At 44.2% G+C, this 21,812-nt stretch overlaps 1 protein-coding gene across 1 annotated transcript in view; it reads right to left on the reverse strand.

Moving 5' to 3' along the window:
* UPF1 (UPF1 RNA helicase and ATPase) overlaps positions 1 to 21,812 on the reverse strand; it is a 117,846-nt gene that overhangs the window by 74,598 nt on the left and 21,436 nt on the right. Inside the window, exons 2-4 of the mRNA XM_082263597.1 lie at positions 18,851 to 18,993; positions 15,516 to 15,605; positions 6,207 to 6,374 (exon numbers count right to left, since the gene is read on the reverse strand). Coding sequence (XP_082119723.1) covers positions 6,207 to 6,374; positions 15,516 to 15,605; positions 18,851 to 18,993 — 401 coding nt within the window. The remainder of the gene's footprint in view (positions 1 to 6,206; positions 6,375 to 15,515; positions 15,606 to 18,850; positions 18,994 to 21,812) is intronic.

A 21,812-nucleotide genomic window follows, 5' to 3' on the forward strand; every position in this document is an offset into this window, starting at 1 on the left:
ATTTCCAGGATATTGATCAGCAGATTGGACTCCTGAGTCCAACCCCCTGAGCCGGATCTGTACCCAAGACACCTCTGCATCCGAAGAGGCTGGCATCTGTTGTGACTATTGTCCAGTACCGGGGGGGAGGAATTACCCTTGAAGCGCCGGAAAGCGAAGCCACCAGATCAGGGATCCCCTCATACTCCGGCTCAACAGGATCGGATTGTCTAGAGCCTGTGGATTCTTGTTCCATTTGACAAGGATCTCCATCTGTAGAGAACTGGTATGGCTCAGAGCATTAAAGGTGGAGACCATCAGGCCCAGCACTTGCATCAAAGTCCTGAGGTATGATCGCCGGTTGAACAGGAGGAGTGTCGCATCCTGCAACTTCTTGAGTTTCACCTTCGGAAGAAACACCTGGGCTAAGGTCGTGTCCAGGGGCAGGCCCAGATAGCCCAGTTTTGTGGACGGAAACAGAACAGATTTTAGGAAATTAGTTTTCCATCCGAACTCTTGCAAAGTTTGCATCGAAATGTCCAGGGCATACGGGGACTCTGCTTGCAGAAAGAGATCGCCTAGGTACCCCAGCACCACAATCACCTTTTGCCTCCGTAAAGCCAACACCGGGGCCAACACTATTGTAAACACCCGAGAAGCCGAGGTGAGACCAAAGGGTAATGCCACGAATAGTGCCTCTCACCCACAGATAAGTGAAGGAAACGCTGATTTCTGACATACAGTGGGTACGGAAAGTATTCAGACCCCCTTAAATTTTTCACTCTTTGTTATATTGCAGCCATTTGCTAAAATCATTTAGGTTCATTCTTCTTCCTGATGAATGTACACATAGCACCCCATACTGACAGAAAAACACAGAATTGTTGACATTGTTGCAGATTTATTAAAAAAGAAAAACTGAAATATCACATGGTCCCAAGTATTCAGACCCTTTGCTCAGTATTTAGTAGAAGCCCCCTTTTGATCTAATACAGCCAGAAGTCTTTTTTGGGAAAGATGCAACAAGTCTTTAACACCTGGATTTGGGGATCCTCTGCCATTCCTCCTTGCAGATCCTCTCCAGTTCTGTCAGGTTGGATGGTAAACGTTGGTGGACAGCAGTGTTAATTTCGTCGACTAAAACCGACTAAAACGTTTTCGTCGACTAACACAATTCAGATCACTAAAATACGACTAAAACTAAAATGGCATTTTAGTCAAAAGACTAACTAAAACTAAATCGAAATTTGCTGCCAAAAATTAACACTGGTGCATGCTCAAAGCATAAATAATAACATATTCGATTTTTCACTCCAGGACCAGCAGTAGTATATAATGAGTTTGGAAATTGTAGAGAAATGCTTAAATAATGCATTACAAATTACAATTGAACTACACCCATTTGATTATAGATGACTAAAATGAGTTTTAGTCGACTAAAATGTAGGGCGTTTTAGTCGACTAAAATATACTGGAGTTTTAGTCGACTAAATACGACTAAAACTAAAACACTTGCAGAAGACTAAAATAGGACTAAAACTAAAATGCCATTTTAGTCCTAAGACTAAGACTAAAACTAAATTGAAATTTGCTGCCAAAATTAACACTGGTGGACAGCCATTTTTAAGGTCTCTCCAGAGATGCTCAATTGGGTTTAAGTCAGGGCTCTGGCTGGGCCACTCAATAACAGTCACGGAGTTGTTGTGAAGCCACTCCTTCGTTATTTTAGCTGTGTGCTTAGGGTCATTGTCTTGTTGGAAGGTAAACCTTCGGCCCAGTCTGAGGTCCAGAGCACTCTGGAGAAGGTTTTTGTCCAGGATATCCCTGTACTTGGCCGCATTCATCTTTCCCTCAATTGCAACCAGTCGTCCTGTCCCTGCAGCTGAAAAACATCCCCACAGCATGATGCTGCCACGACCATGCTTCACTGTTGGGACTGTATTGGACAGGTGATGAGCAGTGCCTGGTTTTCTCCACACATACCGCTTAGAATTAAGGCCAAAAAGTTCTATTTTGGTCTCATCAGACCAGAGAATCTTATTTCTCACCATCTTGGAGTCCTTCAGGTGTTTTTTAGCAAACTCCATGCGGGCTTTCATGTGTCTTACACTGAGGAGAGGCTTCCGTGGGGCCACTCTGCCATAAAGCCCCGACTGGTGGAGGGCTGCAGTGATGGTTGACTTTCTACAACTTTCGCCCATCTCCTGACTGCATCTCTGGAGCTCAGCCACAGTGATCTTTGGGTTCTTCTTTACCTCTCTCACCAAGGCTCTTCTCCCCCGATAGCTCAGTTTGGCCGGAAGGCCAGCTCTAGGAAGGGTTCTGGTCGTCCCAAACGTCTTCCATTTGAGGATTATGGAGGCCACTGTGCTCTTAGGAACCTTAAGTGCAGCAGAAATCTTTTTGTAACCTTGGCCAGATCTGTGCCTTGCCACAATTCTGTCTCTGAGCTCTTCAGGCAGTTCCTTTGACCTCATGATTCTCATTTGCTCTGACATGCATTGTGATCTGGAAGGTCTTATATAGACAGGTGTGTGGCTTTCCTAATCAAGTCCAATCAGTATAATCAAACACAGCTGGACTCAAATGAAGGTGTAGAACCATCTCAAGGATGATCAGAAGAAATGGAAAGCACCTGAGTTAAATATATGAGTGTCACAGCAATGGGTCTGAATACTTAGGACCATGTGATATTTCAGTTTTTCTTTTTTAATAAATCTGCAACAATGTCAACAATTCTGTGTTTTTCTGTCAGTATGGGGTGCTATGTGTACATTCATGAGGAAGAAGAATGAACTTAAATGATTTTAGCAAATGGCTGCAATATAACAAAGTGAAAAATTTAAGGGGGTCTGAATACTTTTCGTACCCACTGTATATTGGGATATTAAAGTAAGCGTCCTTGATATCGATAGAGGCCAGGAAATCCCCTTGATGAAGAGATGCCACCCCTGTGCAAATGGATTCCATTCTAAGTTTCTGAACCCGCACAGAAGTTCAAAGCCTTGAGATTTAGAATGGGACGGACCTTGCCTTCCTTCCTGGGAAAAGTAAACAGGTTCAAATAAAACCCCTGAAAGCGTTCCGATTCCTAATCCCATACAATGACCCCTGTGAGAGCAGATCCTATATCGAACCAAGAAAAACTTGTAGACGATCTGGGGACAAACGTAGATTGGAAGGAAAGAATCTTGCCGGAGGCAAGAACCGAAATTGGATCTTGTACCCGGACCGAATCAACTTGTGGACCCATTTGTCTTGAATCCACGAAGTCCACAGATCTGGAAAGAAGCAAAGTACGGGTGAGGGTTTCCCTTCAGGCAGAAGCGAGCTTGTCTGCGGTCCTGGAGGGGCCCGCTCTTGACTTACCCGGTCAGGGCCTCTTGGAACCCGCTGCGGGGTTACGGGTGGATTTTGATCCTTGGTAGCTTAGATCCTGAAGGATGAAAGGACCATTTATGGGCCGAGAAGAAAGGAACACACTTGCGACGAGTCTCATTACTCCTGGCAGAATGCGGAAGCAGAGTACTCTTACCTCCTGTAAGACCCTAATGATCTACTCAAAGAAAGCACCAAACAAGCAGTCGCCTACAAAAGGGATATCCGTGAATACCTTCTTGGAAGCCTGGTCCGCAGAGCAGTATTTTAGCCATATCATGCGGCGCAGATTCACCGCCGTCACGGACACCCTGCAGGCTAAGGGGGGCCACATCCAGAAAGGCATCACAGATGTACTGCAACACCTTGACCAACTAGTCCACCAGCCTAGCCAGGTCAGGAGTAGGTTGTCCACCTTACAAATCCTGGTGCAGGAGCTTAGCCCATTTCATTAAGGTCTCTGAAATCAGGGTTATGGCAAACAATGGCTGCAAAATGGAGCAGGCCATGGTGAAAAGGCATCGTACCAAGATATTCAGCTCTCTTGTCAAATGGTTTCTCAAAGGAGGGAGAGTCCTCCACCAGCAGGAGGGTGGCTTTATTCAACCTGGAAACCTGAGAGTCCACCACGGGTGGTACTGTCAGTTTCTTTAGCAGGGACTCTTCACACGGATACCTTCTAGCAAAGCGCTTAGGGGCCCTGGCAGTGTGTTTGGGGGAACCCCACTGACTTGCAACAATGTTGTTGAAATAGGCAGAAAATGGGAATACCTTTGCTGCCTTGGAGGTTCAGCGGGTACCAAACTGCACCGTCGCAGCTAACGCAGTAGTAGCTGCGTCCTCCAATTTTAAAGTTTCCTGCACTGATACAATCAATGCATCCACCAGCGCCTTTTCATGAGTGACTGTGGTGGAAGAGGAATCATCCTCACTATCAGAACACGCAGGGTGCGTGGACGCAGACCCAGTAGGTTGACTCTCATCCGCAAAATCTACCTCAGAATCTGAGGCGGCAGAAGAGGCAGGTGAAGATGCTTTTTACTTGTCCTATTTTGGAGGGCCAAATCTACTTTAGACACCAGTGACTGCAGGACCGCCGTAATAACAGACAGGGCAGACTGGGACCCCACAGGTCCCGCAGCCTGAGAGAGGGGGTTAGGTGGCGACACATGCTCCAGGGACTCAAATGTACTACCACCTGCATGGCACCAGCAATCTGCTGATTACTGGTGCAATGCTTTAGAGGCTCCAGAAACAAAAAATAAAAATTCACATTTTGTTTACCAGAAGAAAAAAAAAAAAAAAAAACAACTTTACTTACCTGCACTAACTGCCAGAAGTCCTGGCTCCTTCCCCCTGCCAAGTGCACCTAATAGCAAAGCCTCTTGATATGGGGGCACTGGAGCTGGCTCACTCCCAAGTCACGCTCCTGTGAATGGACACTGTAATCTCACAGAGCATGGCTCGGCTCCGCCCCCTGATCTCTCCTCATTGCCTTACTTGCTGTGCTTGACAGCAGCAGGAGCCAATGGCTCCCAAAGCTGTGAGCCAACGAGGAGAAAGACACCAGGGAGAGCCGCTGTTTCCATGCACATTGCTGGGTCAAGATCGGGCTCAGGTAAGTATAAGGAGGGGTGGAATGTGGAAGCGCACCAAGGTGATTTTTGACCTTAATGCCTACATCGCAATAAGATTAAAAAAAAAAACATGACTTTAGAACCACTTAAAACACATCCTCTACAGGAATGGTCAAGTTTTTATTACTGAGAAATTGGCAGGAACAAGAGACTTCTTAAAAAAAAAAAAAAAAAAAATTTTTTCTCAAAATGGGTATAGAGCTATGAAACAGAGCAATAAACAGTTTATCAGAAGCCTCTCAGTCTCCATAAAGGATGTGTATTAGAAAGGTATTTGCAGTCTTAGGACCTCTAAAGAGACAGCAGCGCAAATAAGTTACAGGCTGCTCAACCATTTTTAAGGTGGTGTGCACTAGCTCAGTAAGAGGTAAAACAGTCTCTCAAAGTCTGAGAGAAATGGAAGCTGTCTGACTCCACAAGGGCAACACCATCAGTTAAGGATTTCCGAGACTCATCAGACAGTGCTTCAACTAGAAGCTCAGGGGCTGCTAAGGCCATAGGCAGTTCACATAAGGATTTTACATAAGGAGGCGCGAACATGCTTATAGCCTTTGCCATCTAGATTTCAATTTGGCCAATGGAGACCTGGTGCAATATTAACATGCTTAGAAGAAACAAAACAATTAAAAAAAATAAAGTGTTACTAAACTGAGGACCCTGCATTCACTATATCTGGTCTCCCACAGTATACAGAACATGGAAATGCAATCATTTTACTAAATATAAACTGCTAAATTCCTTTTCTCATCAGCAGTATATAGCACTTCTTGTGACTTCTATGAGTGTCTGGTTAAAGCGTGTAGGAGTTTTCATTCTGCACTGACTGTCCTATCAGGATGCAGGACCTCTGACCCTTTATCTGGACAGTGCTGATTGGCCCTGTGCTGATCACATGCACACTCCCAAAAAAAAAAAAAAAAAAACCCTAGCAATACACCAAACTGAACGTCTGCAGCCTGTCCCCTGGCTCTGTGTTATCAAGAGTATATTGGGGACAGTGGAAGGAGGAGAGGATCAGAGGAGACACGATGAAACCGTTTTTTTCTACACAATGCAGAGGATTAACTCCTTAGGGTTCACGGAGTATAACAAGCATGCTTAACTGCATATACAGACCGGTTTTTCTGTTGTGGGTTTAGAACACTTTAAATGGAGTAAAGCATAAAACACCATGTCAGGAAGGATAAAATGAGTACATTTTACCAAACTCACCTGCACAGCAACACAACCACTGAATCAGCTTTTGCAGGGATAAATCCAAGAAGAAACACATTTCTGCAACCACAGTTGTAGCATTCCAACACCGTTTCTCCCAGAGGTCCATCCTTGTGCAAAGTAACTTCTTTACACTTTGCTCTGACCAGATGGTTTACAATGTGGCTGGAAGGAAGGGGAAAAGTTAGTCAAACACATTCTACAAATCATCAACTATAGAAAGCTACACAAGGACAACAAAGTAAACTGTTTCACAGATTTGGCAGGAGTTGATAGCTAAGCCCCCATTTACACTGGGGCGACGCTACTTCGCACCGCGACCTCCGAGGTCGCGGTGCGAGCAGTGCGCCGCTACCTCGGAGCGGCTGCCACGGACTTCGTAACATTGAAGTCTATGGCGGTCGCCTCCTGGTCGCCCCAAAGAAGCTCCGGACCCTTTTTCTGAGTCGGAGCGACTTGTGTCGCTCCTATCAGAACGGGTCCGCAGCTTCCCTATGGGAGGCGACCTGCGGCGACCTGTGAGGCGACCAGGTCGCCTCACAGGTCGCCCCAGTGTGAACGGGGGCTTAAAAGCGCATATTTCTCCTTTGATGGCAAACAAAAATAAATCTCTCCAGTTTCAGATCAAAGTTATAAGCATCCAGAACACCAGGTAATGTAGCTGCACTCTTTTTTGACCTCCATGTTCATTTTTTCATTGGCTTCATCTTCTGTTCAAAGACTCGCTCAAAGTCTTCAAAGAAATGTGTGAACATTTTTTTAATACAGTCCAGTTACAGCACAGCCAACTGCAAGAATATGAAAATGCTTTAAAGTGACCTTGTGATACCAGGAGGTTACACCCTCCACTAGCTGCTGTAGTTCTTATGGCCAGTTTCTATATCCTGCAGTAACGCTGCACTAATTGTAGTTCCTGAACAACTAGAGCAGTGATTCTTAACCTGGGTTCGATCGAACCCCAGGGGTTCGGTGGGTCAGTCTCAAGGGTTCGGCACACCCTCCGCTAGTACCACTTCGCTGTCAGGGACTATTTCTCCAGTTTCGGGCATGTCCTTCCGCTCCCGCTCCGCTCGCAACTCTCTCTGCCCCTGGCTCGCTCTCACTGCTGGCTGTGCAGCTCGGCTCCCGGCTGAATCGGGGGAAAGACAGGCCAGGCGTGCAGCGGCCGCCCAGCGCAGCGCGGGAGAGAACCACCAGGCCAGGCAGCCGCAGAAGAAGCCGGCAGGTGAGAGGCCAGAGAGCCAGAGGTGACAGTGGTGCTGCAGCCTGCAGGAGGAAAACCTAGCCTGTGATGGGGAGTCGGGACACAGGTGAAAAAAAAGGTAGGACTGGAGTAGTACTGGCTGTACTAGTCTAGTGACTGACTGACTGTGTGAGAACACTGAGAAGACTATGTAAAGGGGATCTATTTTATGGGGAACCTGGCCTGCTGTAAGGGGGGAGAGCTAAATGGGGGACGGGACCTCACCTCACCCTGGCCTGCTGTAAGGGGGGATTTATATGGGGGACATGATCCCCCATATAGATCCCCCCTTACAGTAGGCCAGGGTGAGGTCCCCCATATAGATCCCCCTTACAGCAGGCCAGGGTGAGGTTAGGTCACTCTGGGGTCCCCCAAATAGATCCCCCCCTACAGCAGGCCAGGGTCCGGACCTCACCTCACCCTGGCCTGCTGTAAGGGGGGATCTATATGAGGACCTAGGATCTATATGGGGGACCTCACCCTGGCCTGCTGTAAGGGGGGATCTATATGGGGGACCAGGTCCAGGCCAGGCCAGGTTGAGGTGAGGTCCCGTCCCCCATATAGATCTCCCCCCTTACAGCAGGCCTGGGTGAGGTCCCCCATATAGATCCCAGGTCCTCATATAAATCCCCCCTTACAGCAGGCCAGGGTGAGGTGACATGACATGATAATCACATGAGAGTGGCACTTGCCAATATAAAGCCGCGCATTTCTGAACTGGTCTCTGAAAGACAACAGCAGAAGTCACACTAATTTGCAGGAAATATTCATTATGTTTTTGTTTTTGTGTGAAAATCATGTTTTAATGGTTTTGTTCATTTTGTGCACCTATGTATAAAAATATAACTAAAATAATATATACCTATGTTTTGAATTTGAAAAAATTAGATTTTATTTTTCCAATTAAGAAGGGTTCGGTGAATGCGCATATGAAACTGGTGGGGTTCAGTACCTCCAACAAGGTTAAGAACCACTGAACTAGAGGGCCATAATTGGAAGACCAGAGCTAGACAGTGGATTGGAGCCAGTGGACTACAGCTGCAGTAGTGCACTCACTGCAATGATTTTAAATCACTAACTGCAGTCAGTGCAAATTAAACTGCTAGGAAAAAAGAGCTAGACAACAACAGCTAGACAGTGGATTGGAGTCCGTGGACTACTGCTGCAGTAGTACATTCACTCACTGCAATGATTTTAAATCCCTACTGCAGTGACTGCACTGCAGTAGTGATTTAAAATTATTACAGCAGTGAGTGGCGCACTACTGCAGCAGTAGACCACTGACTCCAATCCACTGGATGGCTTTTTTTTTCTAGCAGTTTTGCACTGACTGCAGCGCAAAAGAGGAAGAGGAAGTAAAACTTTCAGCTTAAAGTTTTACCTATAGGAAAGCCTATAATAGGGCTTGCCTATAGGTAGTGTAAATATCTAAGCATGCACCGTTTAGGAGAGATTTACTGTACATGCAGCCAGTGAAATCACTGGCACATGTATTCTGAAGGAACGGCCACCCGTGCCATTCCTTCAGAGCCCTGTGCTGTGACCAGTGGCTCCGCACGCATGGTCACAGAGCCAGAGTCTGTGAACCCGGAAGGAAGACCGAGTGAAGATGGACGCCATCATGCTGGCACATTATGCCTTTGCCTTGCAGGTAAGAAAAAAAAATAAAAAGCAATTTTTGAACAGGGAGAACTGTCCATGATACTTTACACTATTTGTAGGGAGTCCTGTAAACCTTTAGATACTAGTTTATAACAATATTGTTTAACAGCAGCACACCCAACACATTTTGCAGGTTATTCATTACACAGGAGGTAGTGCTGACAGAGATTAGTTATACAACTTCTTTTCAGAATTACTTTTCCCACTGACAGATGGGCACGAGGTTGAAATTCATGCTTCCAAAAGGTGGCTTCAATCTTAGGTTTCTGGTTAAAAGGCTTTAAAGCAGAAAGTCACTCCTTCAATCAACATTAACTATATTTAATCCTTCTGTTGGCATTAATAAAATAGATAGGAAAGTATATCATTAACTTGTTTTACCCACCTCCTTCCCAAGCTTATTCTGATACTTCGGCTCCTACATGTAAAAATCTACTTTTTTTGCTAGAAAATTACTTCGAACCCCCAAACATTTTTTTTAAACACACACTATAGAATAAAATGGGTGTGTTGGAATTTTTTTTCGTCACGCAGTATTTGCGCAGCGGTTTTTCAAACGCAATTCTTTTGCGGAAAAAAAAGCAAACACATACACACACATTATATATATATATATATATATATATATATATATATATATATATATACACATACATATACACACACACACACAAACAGTAAAGTTAGCCAAATTTTTTTGTACAATGTGAAAGATGTTACACTGAGTAAATAGAGACCTAACATGTCGCGCTTTAAAATTACGTCTGCCGGTGGGGAATTGTTGCAAGCTACAGTGCTTAGAATGCTCCATAGGAAACGCTTGAAACGCCTTTACAGGTTACCAGTTTAGAGTGGCACAGGAGGTCATGCTTTGACATTTGCGACAATGCCTCACGCGTGGGGTGTGATCATTTACGTGCGGGAGTAACATATGCATTCCTACATAAGCACGGTGGGACGGGGGCACTTTCATTTTTGCACTTTTTTTAAAAAACTTTTTTGTACAAACTTTATTGCTATCACAAGGGATGATCAACATCCCTTGTGAAAGCATGGATCGTGACAGGTCCGCTTTATTAAGAGATTTGGGGTTTATTAGACCCCAAATCTGTCCTCTGGCCCCCCCATGAAGCCGATCAGACCAAGATCAGTCTGATCGGCTACTTCTCTGGCCGCTGGTGGCCAGATAAACAAAGGGACGGAAGCGGAAATGACGAACACTCGTCACTCCCGGTTTCCAGGGTTACAGAGAGGGGAACGATGTCAGTTCCTCTCTCTCTGTACCAGGCAGCCATCGGGGGGGGGGGGGGGGGGGGGGGGAATAGCCCCTCGGATCACTTCTACATTGTACAGAATCACCGGCTGCAAACAATGGTACCGGGATGATGCCTGTAGGTGCAGGCATCATCTCTGTTTAACCACTGAAACCCAAGAACATAGGAAGCGGTTAAACCTCGTTTTACATTTCTTCAGTTACTTCCTGGTTTCCAGGCCTAGGTAAGTGTCATACATTCCAGTCTTCAGGAGGGGTTTTCTTAGCTAAGCAACCCTCCTGTCTGCATGCCTGAGTTAAGAACGAATGGATTCCAGGAAGTAAATGCTCCATGAATCATCTGCCCTTAACCAAGATGGCAATGGCTAGAAATGCTGGGGAGTGTTTTTCAGAGTGATTTCCCAGCAAAAAAAAGCATTGAGACATGGATGGGTGAGTTAGTTTTGAAAATGTGATTTAATGAAACAAAATACTATTTTTGGTTTGCTGTGCTGAGATGCAGCGTAGATCAGCTTTAAAGCGGAGTTCCACCCTAAAATACATTTTTTTACTAAAAATACCCCTAGGACAGTCAGGGCTAGTGCATTTAAGCAACGATAGCCTCTGATCTGTCCCGTTTAACTTACCTGTAAGAAGAAAAACTTACCTTGAAAATGTCTTGTCCAGCGCTGCCATCTCAAGTGTGGGCAGCTGAAGCCGGATCGTCCCTCTTCGTGTCCTCTTCGGTGATGTCGGAGTCCCAGAATGCCCTGCTCGTCCCTTCCGGGGCAGGCACGTCATCCCGCAGCTGGTTTTGCGTATGCCCAGAAGCTGTTCAGCAGGGAATGCCTCGCCTGCACTGGAAGTGACGAGTGACACCGGTGCAGGCGCATGGACTCCTGGGGATTGATGACGCTCATCTCCCAGGAGTCAATGCAAAGGAGGAAGTGACTTGGGGGGCAGCGGCCGCAGAGGGAGTGAGGTGGAAGGCAAGTTTATTTTCATTAAAAATAAGGCAAGTGAAACAAAAAAAAAAAAAAAAATGTAATTATCCAATTCTTTTTCAGGTTTTTTTAAGCTAACGGACGGTGCAAAGTTCATTTTTAGGGTGGAACTCCGCTTTAAGAATGACCCAGCCTACTCCACTTGGTTGATGTAGTCTGGTCATGCTAGTGTTACCAGAAAAACAGTTGATTTCCTCTCCCCTCCATTCTGGTCCTCAGCCTCTCTAAAGATCTTAGAAAAGCACTTGGGTTGTGACTGCTGATTACAGCAGTACTTAGATCACGCTGCATTACTGTCCTGCTGTGCAGGCTGGTTTCACTGGGTGCAGACAAATGATACAGGCTGCAGCATCCTGTATGCTTCTGGATACCAGTTGCCCTTCCATCACTGGAATTATCTAGTACATGCCAAGTTACATCTTCCAATTCTGGGATATGAACTTCACTGCAAAGCTCAAAAAGTATACTGCTCCTAAGTATATACACCTCCCACCAGAGCCATTTCTCAAGTGCTTGGTTCCCAGACATAGCTCCTCTGCACAGCTGCAGGTGTTAAAAGGCAAACAAACACACTCTTTTCTCGTGGTTTGAATTGCCTAAGAGCTGGGGTCCTTCCTTCATCCCTTATTCTCTGGGCACCGAGGCAAGCAAAGAAGGGGAGGCCATAGACTTTATTCGCCACTGCCTTGGCATTGTCTGAATGTTTCAGTGCTTTCTATGGTGTACATTCCCTACCAGCAGAGTTCCCTATACATGTATGCCTAATAGGGATTTTTGACGGAATGTCTATTGCTGGATGCCTTTTACCACATTGCATTTACAGGGGGTATAGAAAAGTATCACACCCCCCCCCCTCTTTAAAATAATAATTTTGTTGCTTTGCAACCTGAAATGAACACAGACAGTTTTTGTTTTATCCAGCTGTATTTACTCTGCATCTTCTAACATCCAAGTGAAAGATAAAAAACCAACATGCCAGAAAAAAATAAAATTCAATAACAGAATCACCAAGGTGGAAAAAGGATCATCCCCTTGTCAGTATTTTGTAGAACAAGCTTTTGCTTTAATTACAGCCTTTAGTCTGTTCTGTTGGAATGGGTCTCTACTAACTTTGTGCATCTAGACCAGTGATGGCGAACCTTTTCCAGCCCGAGTGCCCAAACTGCAACACAAAACCAGCTTATCTATTTCAAAGTGCCAGTGGGTTAATACCGGGGGGTGGGAAGGTGGCCCTGAGCAGAGTATCTAATAAGTGGGGAAGGCAATTGCTGAGACCATAAACAAACAGCAGCAGGTGAGACCAGCCTATTGGAATCTTACTCGGCTCTGGCGTCCATTGTCGATGTGACTTCATCTAGCCCGCCAGCACCGCCTTGTCTCGACCACGCCCATCCCAGATACATCATACCCTGGCCACAGAGCCATGTGGGAGATGTAGTTCTATGGGAGGGGGAGTGCAGTGTGGAGGAAATACACCTAGTATAGGATGTTCGATCAGTGTGCGCTCTTCTTCCTCGCGTGCCCACAGAGAGGGCTCTGCGTGCCAGCTGTGGCACGCGTGCCATAGGTTTGCCACCACTGATCTAGACTATGCAATACTTACCCACTCTTTGCAGAACAGCTCAATTTCAGTTAAATTTGAAGGTGACCATTTGTGGACTGCAGTCCAAGTAATTTTTAAGGGGGTTTAAATCTGGGCTCTGACTAGGCCATGCAAGGACATTCACCATTTTCTCCTTCAACCACTGTGTGGTCAGTTTTTCTGTATGCTTTGGGTCATTGTCATGTTGTCAAGTTCTTCCAATTGGCAACTTTCTGGCAGATTTTCCTCAAGTATTTGAGGGTATTTTGCCCCATCCATTTTCCCTTCTATACTGACAAGAGCTCTAGTCCCTGCTATAGAGAAACAACCCCATAACAGGATATTACCACCTCCATGCTTTACTATGGGAATGGTGTTATTTGGATGGTGAGCTGAAATGGATTTCCGGCAGACATATCCTTTGGTGTGGAGGCCAAATAATTTAATTTTAGTCTCATCTGACCATAACACCTTTTGCCATGTGCCCTCAGAATCTTCAAGGTGCATTTTGGCAAAGCTCAGTTGTAATTGCATCTGGCTTTTCTTGAAGAGTGGCTTTTCTTGCAACTCTCCCCTATAAGCCACATTTGTGGAGAATTTGTGATATTGTTGTCACATGCGCACAATGACCACTCTGTTATAAATTACTGCAACTGCTTTAGAGTTGCTGTAGGCCTCTTGTTAGCCTCTCTGATCAGCTTCCTCCTGGCTCTTTCATCCAGTTTGGAGAGATATCCTGATCCAGGGAGGGTCTGTGTTGCACCAAATACCTTTCACTTCTTAATAGATTTCACTGTGCTTCTAGGCATTGATAAAACCTTTGAATTTTTTTGTATCCATCTCCTGACTTGTGCCTGTCCACAACTTTATCCCGAGAATCTTTTGGCAGTGACTTGCCACTGATCGTTGTTTGCTTCAGTTGCACTACCAGAGATTGATTAGCTTAGCATGAAAAGAGCTTTTCTGGAGCATTTCAAAGTGACCAAAGCTGATCACAGTTAAAAGTCAACTGGCTTTGTGTGCCATTGAGAAGGCGATTAGGTTTAGTCATTTTAAGCAGGGAGTGATCCTATTTCCAAATCAGCAATACGATTTTTGAATTTAAAAAAAAAAAAAATTCTGACATGGTAATTTATCATTTACTTGGAGGTTATAAGTTGCACTGAGTAAATGCAGCAGGATAAAACATAAAACGGTAATTTCTTCATATACTTTTTTCTAATAACTCAGCTCCAGTACCTTGGACTGAAAGGGGCTGAAGCTTTTCCTGGGATAGAAAAACCTCACGCCAGGGCAGTGTTCAGGTTGTGGTGCAACGGCTTCAGAGTTGACTTCATAAGATTGAGGGCACAGCCAAAGTCCTCCAGCACTTGCACCAAATGTTGCACATTAGCCCTGAGGCCAACTCTCAAATGCTCTCACAGGAGATGATCATTGATACCCCCCCATAATGGTAGTCCCCCCTAGCTCGCAGAAAAGCCCACACTGGAGCCAGCATCTTTGTGAATACCGGCAGTAAAGGCAGAACTACAAAATTAAAAAATTCTTCTCCCACCGCCAACTTAAGGTAACACTTCTGAAATGCCTTGCATGGAGGGATGCAACCACATGTAAAAACGTGCTCAAGTGCATTAGGGCAAGAATAGGCTGCACAACACCATTGACGTGGGCGATGTGAACAAGGTAGACTAACCATGAAACCTGTGGTTTTGAAGTGTCATATCACCTGATGGTGGCAGCATAACCCTATTGTAAGAATTCTAAAGACACTCTGTGCCCAATGATGTACGATAAAAATATAATTGTGTACACATTTTATTTCTGTAAGCAAATTGGGATTCTCGGTAAAAAAAGGGGCAGTCCTCTCTCTCTCTATCTATATATATATATATATATATATATATATATATATATATATATATATATATATATATATATATATATATATATCTCTATATATATCTCTATATATATCTATATATATATATATCACACACACACACACACACACACACACACACACACACACACACACACACACACACACACACACATACATACATAGAGGGCTTGACAAATTTGCCTGAAATCTAGGAGCAAAAGGGACAGGACACCTCCTGCAGGGCACCCCAGGCGCCAGGTCGCTAATGCCCGGGGTTTGTTGAGCCCTGTGTGTATGTATATGTGTGTGTGTATATATATATATAATTTATTTTAATTGTAGGTAGAGTGATTTCTCACTTTAATCCACTTTATCCACTCATGTCTTGGATACTCTGGCCACCATAAATTTGAAAATTCATTACAGTTCACGGGGTTTCAGGGGATCCTGCTTCTCCTGTAGCACATGCAAATATGTGCATATTAGCAGTATATTCCAAATCTTTATAGCTATTCTAGGACAAACTCTGAAAGCACTGAAGCCAACCGCACGACCGGAAGGAAATTCACTTTCTCAAAAACATGGAAATTAATGACAGCCCACATAACTTCTCCTGACAATCATTTTAAGGTTAGATGGTACACCCAACATGCAAAATTCAGACCTCGAAACACAACATACCTTCCAGAGGTGTTTCCACGTCCATTGCAGAACCACTTTTTACTTGTGTTACAGTAGACCACACAAGCAGGATCATGAATACCACAGTAGCTGCAAAAAGAAATTCAGTATTAGGTTTTCCATGTCAGGTTTGTCATTGACCTTTTTGGCAGCAAAATTGAAATATATATTTTATCTATATTTTATTGCGGATATATCAATGTACAAAACAGAGCACCATTTCTAAATCATTTGAAATTACAATATAAAGTGTATTTGTATAAAAGGATGCATAACAAGCAGTGGTTCACAACAGATGAAGTCTACAGATTTGCATTTGCTTTAAAAATAGTAACAAAAGTAGCTAAACTGTCTACATAGAAGTACTGTGCACAAGTTTAAGGGCTCTTTCACACGGGCGGTCCGATCAGATCCACCTGTCAGTTTTTTAGGCGGATCTGATCGGATCCTCCATGCAGCTCTATGGGGCAGCGGATGTCAGCGGAGACACCTCCGCTGACATCCGTATCCGATTCTGTCCGTGAAATCCGGACGGATGGAAACCCTATTTTTCCATCCGTTCAGGTATCGGATCAGATGAGAGCGGACAGGCGGTCCGCTCTCATCCGATCCCCCATAGAGAGCAGCGGGGGCTGTGACACCTCCCTCTCCACACTGCTAGCGGAGACGGAGCTGTCATCCGCCGACTGAGCGGGGATCGCGGATCGATCCCCGCTGAGCAGCACGGATCCGCCTACGGAGGCGAACCGTGTGAAAGAGCCCTTAGGCAGGTGTTTAGGAATGCTTTCAAAAACATTTTAAAGAGGTTGTAAAACACAAAAAAAAAAAAAAAAACCTGTAAGACAAAAGGCATAATGAGCTAGTATGCATGGCATACTAGCTCAATATGAAATACTTACCTTAGAACAAAGCCGCTGCAGTGCCACCCGCTCACGGGTAACACAGCCGACATGTTCAGCCATCTTACTTCCGGGTTCACGTCAGCCGGCAGTCTGATTGGCCGGAGCCGCCATGACGTCCCTCCTGTGCATGATACCGTTCACTGCACAGGGCCGTTCCTTCAGAGCGCACGCGCCGATGTAGTCATCATCGGCTGCACGCAATGTAAATATCACCTAAACACTGCAAGTTTAGAAGATATTTACAGTACCTATAGGTAAGCCTTTTAGGCTTACCTATAGGTACAAACACTACCTGGGGGGTTTACAACCACATTATTTTTATAAATTTACAAAATTAACCAATAGAAGAAAAATCCAAAATCAAATATTTGGTGTAACTACCCTTTGCCTTTAAAAGACAGCATCAATTGTTTCATGTACACCTGCACAGTGTAAAATGGAGTAGATACCCTTTTTAATGCACACTAAGTCTGCAAACCTTGCATGCTGAATATACCATATATATACATCTATGAATATGAAAGCATACATGCTGCTGAGGAGGTTTCAGTTAAGTGAACATTTTGCTTCTCTTTGTATTAGCAAAGCGCAAGTTCACTTTAATGTGGACCAGTACTTTGCCCATATTGGACAATCACTTTACAATATGGAGCATGAGGACTAAATTCATAGCTGCCCTTAGCATTCCCTTCATGACACTGAACCAGCTCGATGAGTGGTTGCTAGCCACTTAGTGATGAATTGTGGAGGCACAATCCTCAGATGGGCCATGTGGTGTTCTTCCATACCCGGAGGTAAAAAAGGTAAATATATCTTAAAGCAAGATTAAACCCAAAACCAAAAATGTAATCATTACAGCTTACCAATCATTCAATGTGGTGGTGGCTGCATTAGTTTTTTTTTTTTTAGGCTTTTCCCACTTTTCACCTGATCTGTGGCCAGTAACACCTCCTGTATTAGGGGGTCTACACTACGGATGAAGAAGCAACAGAAATCCCTATAGACAACAGCATTGTCACCATTGCCAGTCTGCAGGGGGGAGGGAGTGTTGGATGCATTAGCAGACTTAGACACACTAAGAAATTGAAGCCAAAATCCAGCTAACCCTTTTGAAGCAGTTACAGCAGGTTTCGTTCCTTTTGGGAACATAATTAAGAGCTGGTCATTGGAAGCACCCGTCAGTGTTAAAAGGTTTGTCTCAACCCTCTAACTCGTACATCTGGAGGAAAGGTTGTTCAGTTATAAAAACACTCACTAGCAGGATCACCAGGTGCTAAATTAAAGAAAGCCTAAAAAGTGAATACTTTAAAAAGACAATAAACCCACAGTTTTTAGGCATTTGTGGCAGCCAAATTACTGAGTAGGCAGCTTCTTCATCTTTCAATCCTTGCCTATATTCCAAATGCAAGCTGATGCCATGACCGTTGTCCCGGGTTTCCTGTATGAGGGCGATTCCTTCCTCTTGCAGTGTGCTATGGAGCCACCCTTGCATGCAGGGGCAAGAGCTGGGTCCCCTTTACTGCGTCCATCTCTACAAACAGTGCCTAGGATGGCAAGGCACTCCCCTCCTCCTTCCCATTCCTTCACAAAGCTAAGATGACTGGAGGCTGTCAACTTAAAGCTCTCCTGAGAAAAAGCAACACCAAGAACAGGAGCCAGAAGATTTGAATGATGTAAACTGCAAGTGCTATTAAGAGCAATAGTTCTAGCACAAGACCTCCTCTAACACTAAACGAATGACCTATAGGGTTTTTTTTTTTTTTTTTTTAAGTGTCACCTATAGAAAATATAGGGTACTGAAGTTTGTCGCCATTTCGTGGGCGCACACAAAATTTAAGGTTTGACATGTTGGGTATCTATTTACTTGGTGCAACCTCGTCTTTTATATTTTACCTTTGCAGTAATATCAAGTGACAAATTTAGAACTACCACTATTTTATTCTCTAGGGCGTTTGCTTTTTCAGAAAAGATATGATGTTTAGGGGTTTTATTTAATCTTCAGACCTAACATTTTTTAAGCATGTGCAAAAAAAAATGAGTCTGGCAGTGAAAAGGTTAAGCCCTTATAGAATATAAGATACAGGTTAACCTTTCCAGAAGAAAGAAAAGGTGCTACTAACCCAGAATATGCAGAGATCCCCTGAGCTGTCAGGTGAAGGATGTGCAGTCGCTCAGCTGCCAATTAAGTAAATAGAAGACAAACCGCAACTCCTTAGATGCTTTTAAAAAAGTCCAAAGTTATTATAGCTCCATAAAAAAGATGAAAATAAACAGCAGATGTTAATGCATTTCAGCCATAACAGCCTCGTTCACAACAGGAGTTGCGGATTGTCTTCTATCCATTAACCTTTACAGAACCTGGTAAAAGTCCTGCTGAAAGAAACTTACCACAGAATTTAGACTCTATAAGAACTTATGCATATAAAGACCCACCTGCAAGCATGTAAAGGGAGATCTTTTGTATAATACGTATCTTCTTCATCTTCTTCAAAATTTAGCTCACCCAGTAACTGGCTTGCTTTTCCCACTCCATCGTCTACTGTACCATTCTGTAGTATTCCCTCAGGACCATTGACCTACAACAAAATTAAAAGAAAATCAAACTTCAATTCGTTTTAAACTAGTTATGATTAAAATGAAAAAAATGTAAAGGGTTTGTTACAGATTTTATGTTCAAGAATTAAATGTTCAGGTAAACATAGAAAAACAAAAACACAGCATTTCGGGAACATATGCAAATGTTCACATCCTTTGTTAGCATAGCTGAATTGCAGTTTCTTAGTTGTACTAGCAATATCTTTTAAAGAGAAATGTTCTCTAAAGAAGTAGACCTCATGAACAGTCACAGAACAAGACCAATCATGGGGCTTGAATGAGAATTGTAATCAACCATGATTGTAACAATTGTAATAATTGTAATCAACCACAATCTATTGGTTTAACAGGTACTCGCTCCCACTTCCAGCTCAGTTCGCCCCAAGGCTTTACTGCCAATTTAGTTAGGATGGCAGCGCCAGCACCTGATTGAAGAATCGGCTCGAGCTGGGACACGGCTGGATGCCTGGTAAGGCAAGTGCCTTAACCGCTTGCTGACCGCCGCAAGTAAATTTACTGCGGCGGTCAGCCCCTGCCAGGCAGAGTGACGTTAATTAACGTCACTAGCCTGGGAGGGTCTGGGGAGCGGGCGCGCTCCAGCGCGGTCATTAACCCCCCCCCCCCCCCCCCCCCCCCCGCGCGTGTGACTGGCGGACCCGACGTCCGCCGGTCACTCGGCGATCGTCGGGGGAGAGGGAGAAAGTCAGGCGGCTTGTGTTAACAAGCCACCTGTCATTCTCCTCGGTGTAAAAACACTGATCAGACGGATCTACTATGTAGATCCGTTGATCAGTGTCCTTACACCTCAAGCCACAGCCAATCACAGTAGAAAGCACGCCCTTAGGGACACACACAGCCCCTCCCTCCCAAATAAAGTTAACCCCTTCACTACCAGTGTATTTTTACAGTAACAGTGCATATGTATAGCACTGATTACTGTAGAAATGTCACTGGTAACCCCAAAAGTGTCAAAAATGTCAGTCAAGGGTCCGATCTGTCCGCCCCAATGTCGCAGTACTGCAAAAAAAAAAAAAAAAAAAAAAAAAAAATCGCAGATCGCCGCCATTACGCGTTAAAAAAAAAAAAAACAAAAATGACAAAAATCTTTCCCTTTGTTAGTAAACGCGATAACTTTTGCGCAAACCAATCAAAATACGCTTTTTGCTATTTTTTTTACCAAACATAGGTAGGATAAAACAAATTGGCCGAAAATGTTAAAAAATTTTGATTTTTACATTTTTTTGGGGGGGAATTTCATATAAAAAAATGTGAAAAATATTGTTATTTTTGCAAAATTTACGCTCTTTTTTTGTTTATAGCGCAAAAAGTAAAAAGCGCACAGGTGATCAAATACCACCAAAAGAAAGCTCTGTTTGTGGGAAAAAAAGGACGTCAAATTCGTTTAGGTACAGCGTCGCACGACCACGCAATTGTCTGTTAAAAGTCACGCAGTGCCGAATCGCAAAATACCCCCTGGTCGTTTAGCAGGAAAATCCTCCGGGGCTTAAGTGGTTAATTCCCAGAACTTCTGTTTAAAGACAAACCTGTAGTGAAGCTGAAGATAAAAATGCTTTGCATTTCTCTGGTAGCTGTAGCTAGAGTTGTTCCAAATGAGCTTTCAATCCAGAGTGGTAGTTTCCAGTGCAATATGAAGCCACATCAGGAATTTCTAAAGCTGACAATTTTCTAAGGCTCCAGAAGCCACTATAGAATTAGGGCTAGCACACATGGAGAACTGACAAAATTCAAGCGGAGTTCCACCCATTTTATTTATATGTGCAATGTATCTTATGGCCATTGAGAATGTCAATTTGGAATACCTTTTACTACGTCACTAGGCGATTTGCAAGTACTACTGGTATAGCGGCTTCATGTATCCCAGGAGTCTATGCGAATTGCCAACTGACGAAATCTCACGTTATTTCAAGACTGGAAATGACACGAACGGAAGGACCAGGATGACCTGTCAGGTTGCTATAGCAACGGGGCAGAAACTTCCACCAACACTGCCATTGTTATGGCAACCTGTCAGGAAGAGAGCACTGCGCAGTGGAAATGCTGCGCAAGCGCGAGATGGTGGGGTGCATGCTGGGTAACCAGCTGCACCGAATCCCAAAAATCAAAAGCAGAGGGCTTCAGATGCCCACAGCTAACATGGAACCAGCCTGTTTCCGAGATCTGGTAAGCAATCTAATATTTTACCAAACTACAAGGAGCACACATGACATGTTCTGAATGTTGCTGTAAAGGTTCAAAAAATGAATGGAGGAGGGATTGAAAAAAAGAAAAAAAAAAAAAAAAAAAGTATTTGGGGGACCAGAACTCTGCTTTGAAACTCATTTTTAAAAAACAAATCATTCATGGGTTATAAGCGTGTACCTTAACGTGACGAGACACTGAGCACATGCTTCCTGGATGCCTGCCCTATTCGGTTGAGTCCTCAGTTTTGTAAAAGCAATGGAGGGAATGGAGGGAGGGGCGTCCTGTACTGTACTCCAAGACATAGAATTTACAGGCAAGTCAAAATTCCTCTCATCTTTTATTGTACAGGACACAGGCAGAAAAGACACACCAAGGGACGTCCCCAAGCAATGAATAAAGGGTGGGCAACAATGAGGCCAAAACAGAACTGTGCCAAAAAGGTCCAATAAGGGCCAGAAGACCCTACCTCAGAGCTGCTGCAAAAATCTTGCCATCAAAAGCTGCAAAAGAATTGAAAGTAAAATGGCAGCCTTACACAACTGGGCTACAGAGGCTTGGTGATGAAATGCTCATGAACCATCCACAGATCTGGCAAAAT

Source organism: Pelophylax lessonae (genome assembly GCF_965119305.1).
Source record: "Pelophylax lessonae genome assembly, chromosome: 1".
NCBI lineage: Eukaryota > Metazoa > Chordata > Amphibia > Anura > Ranidae > Pelophylax > Pelophylax lessonae.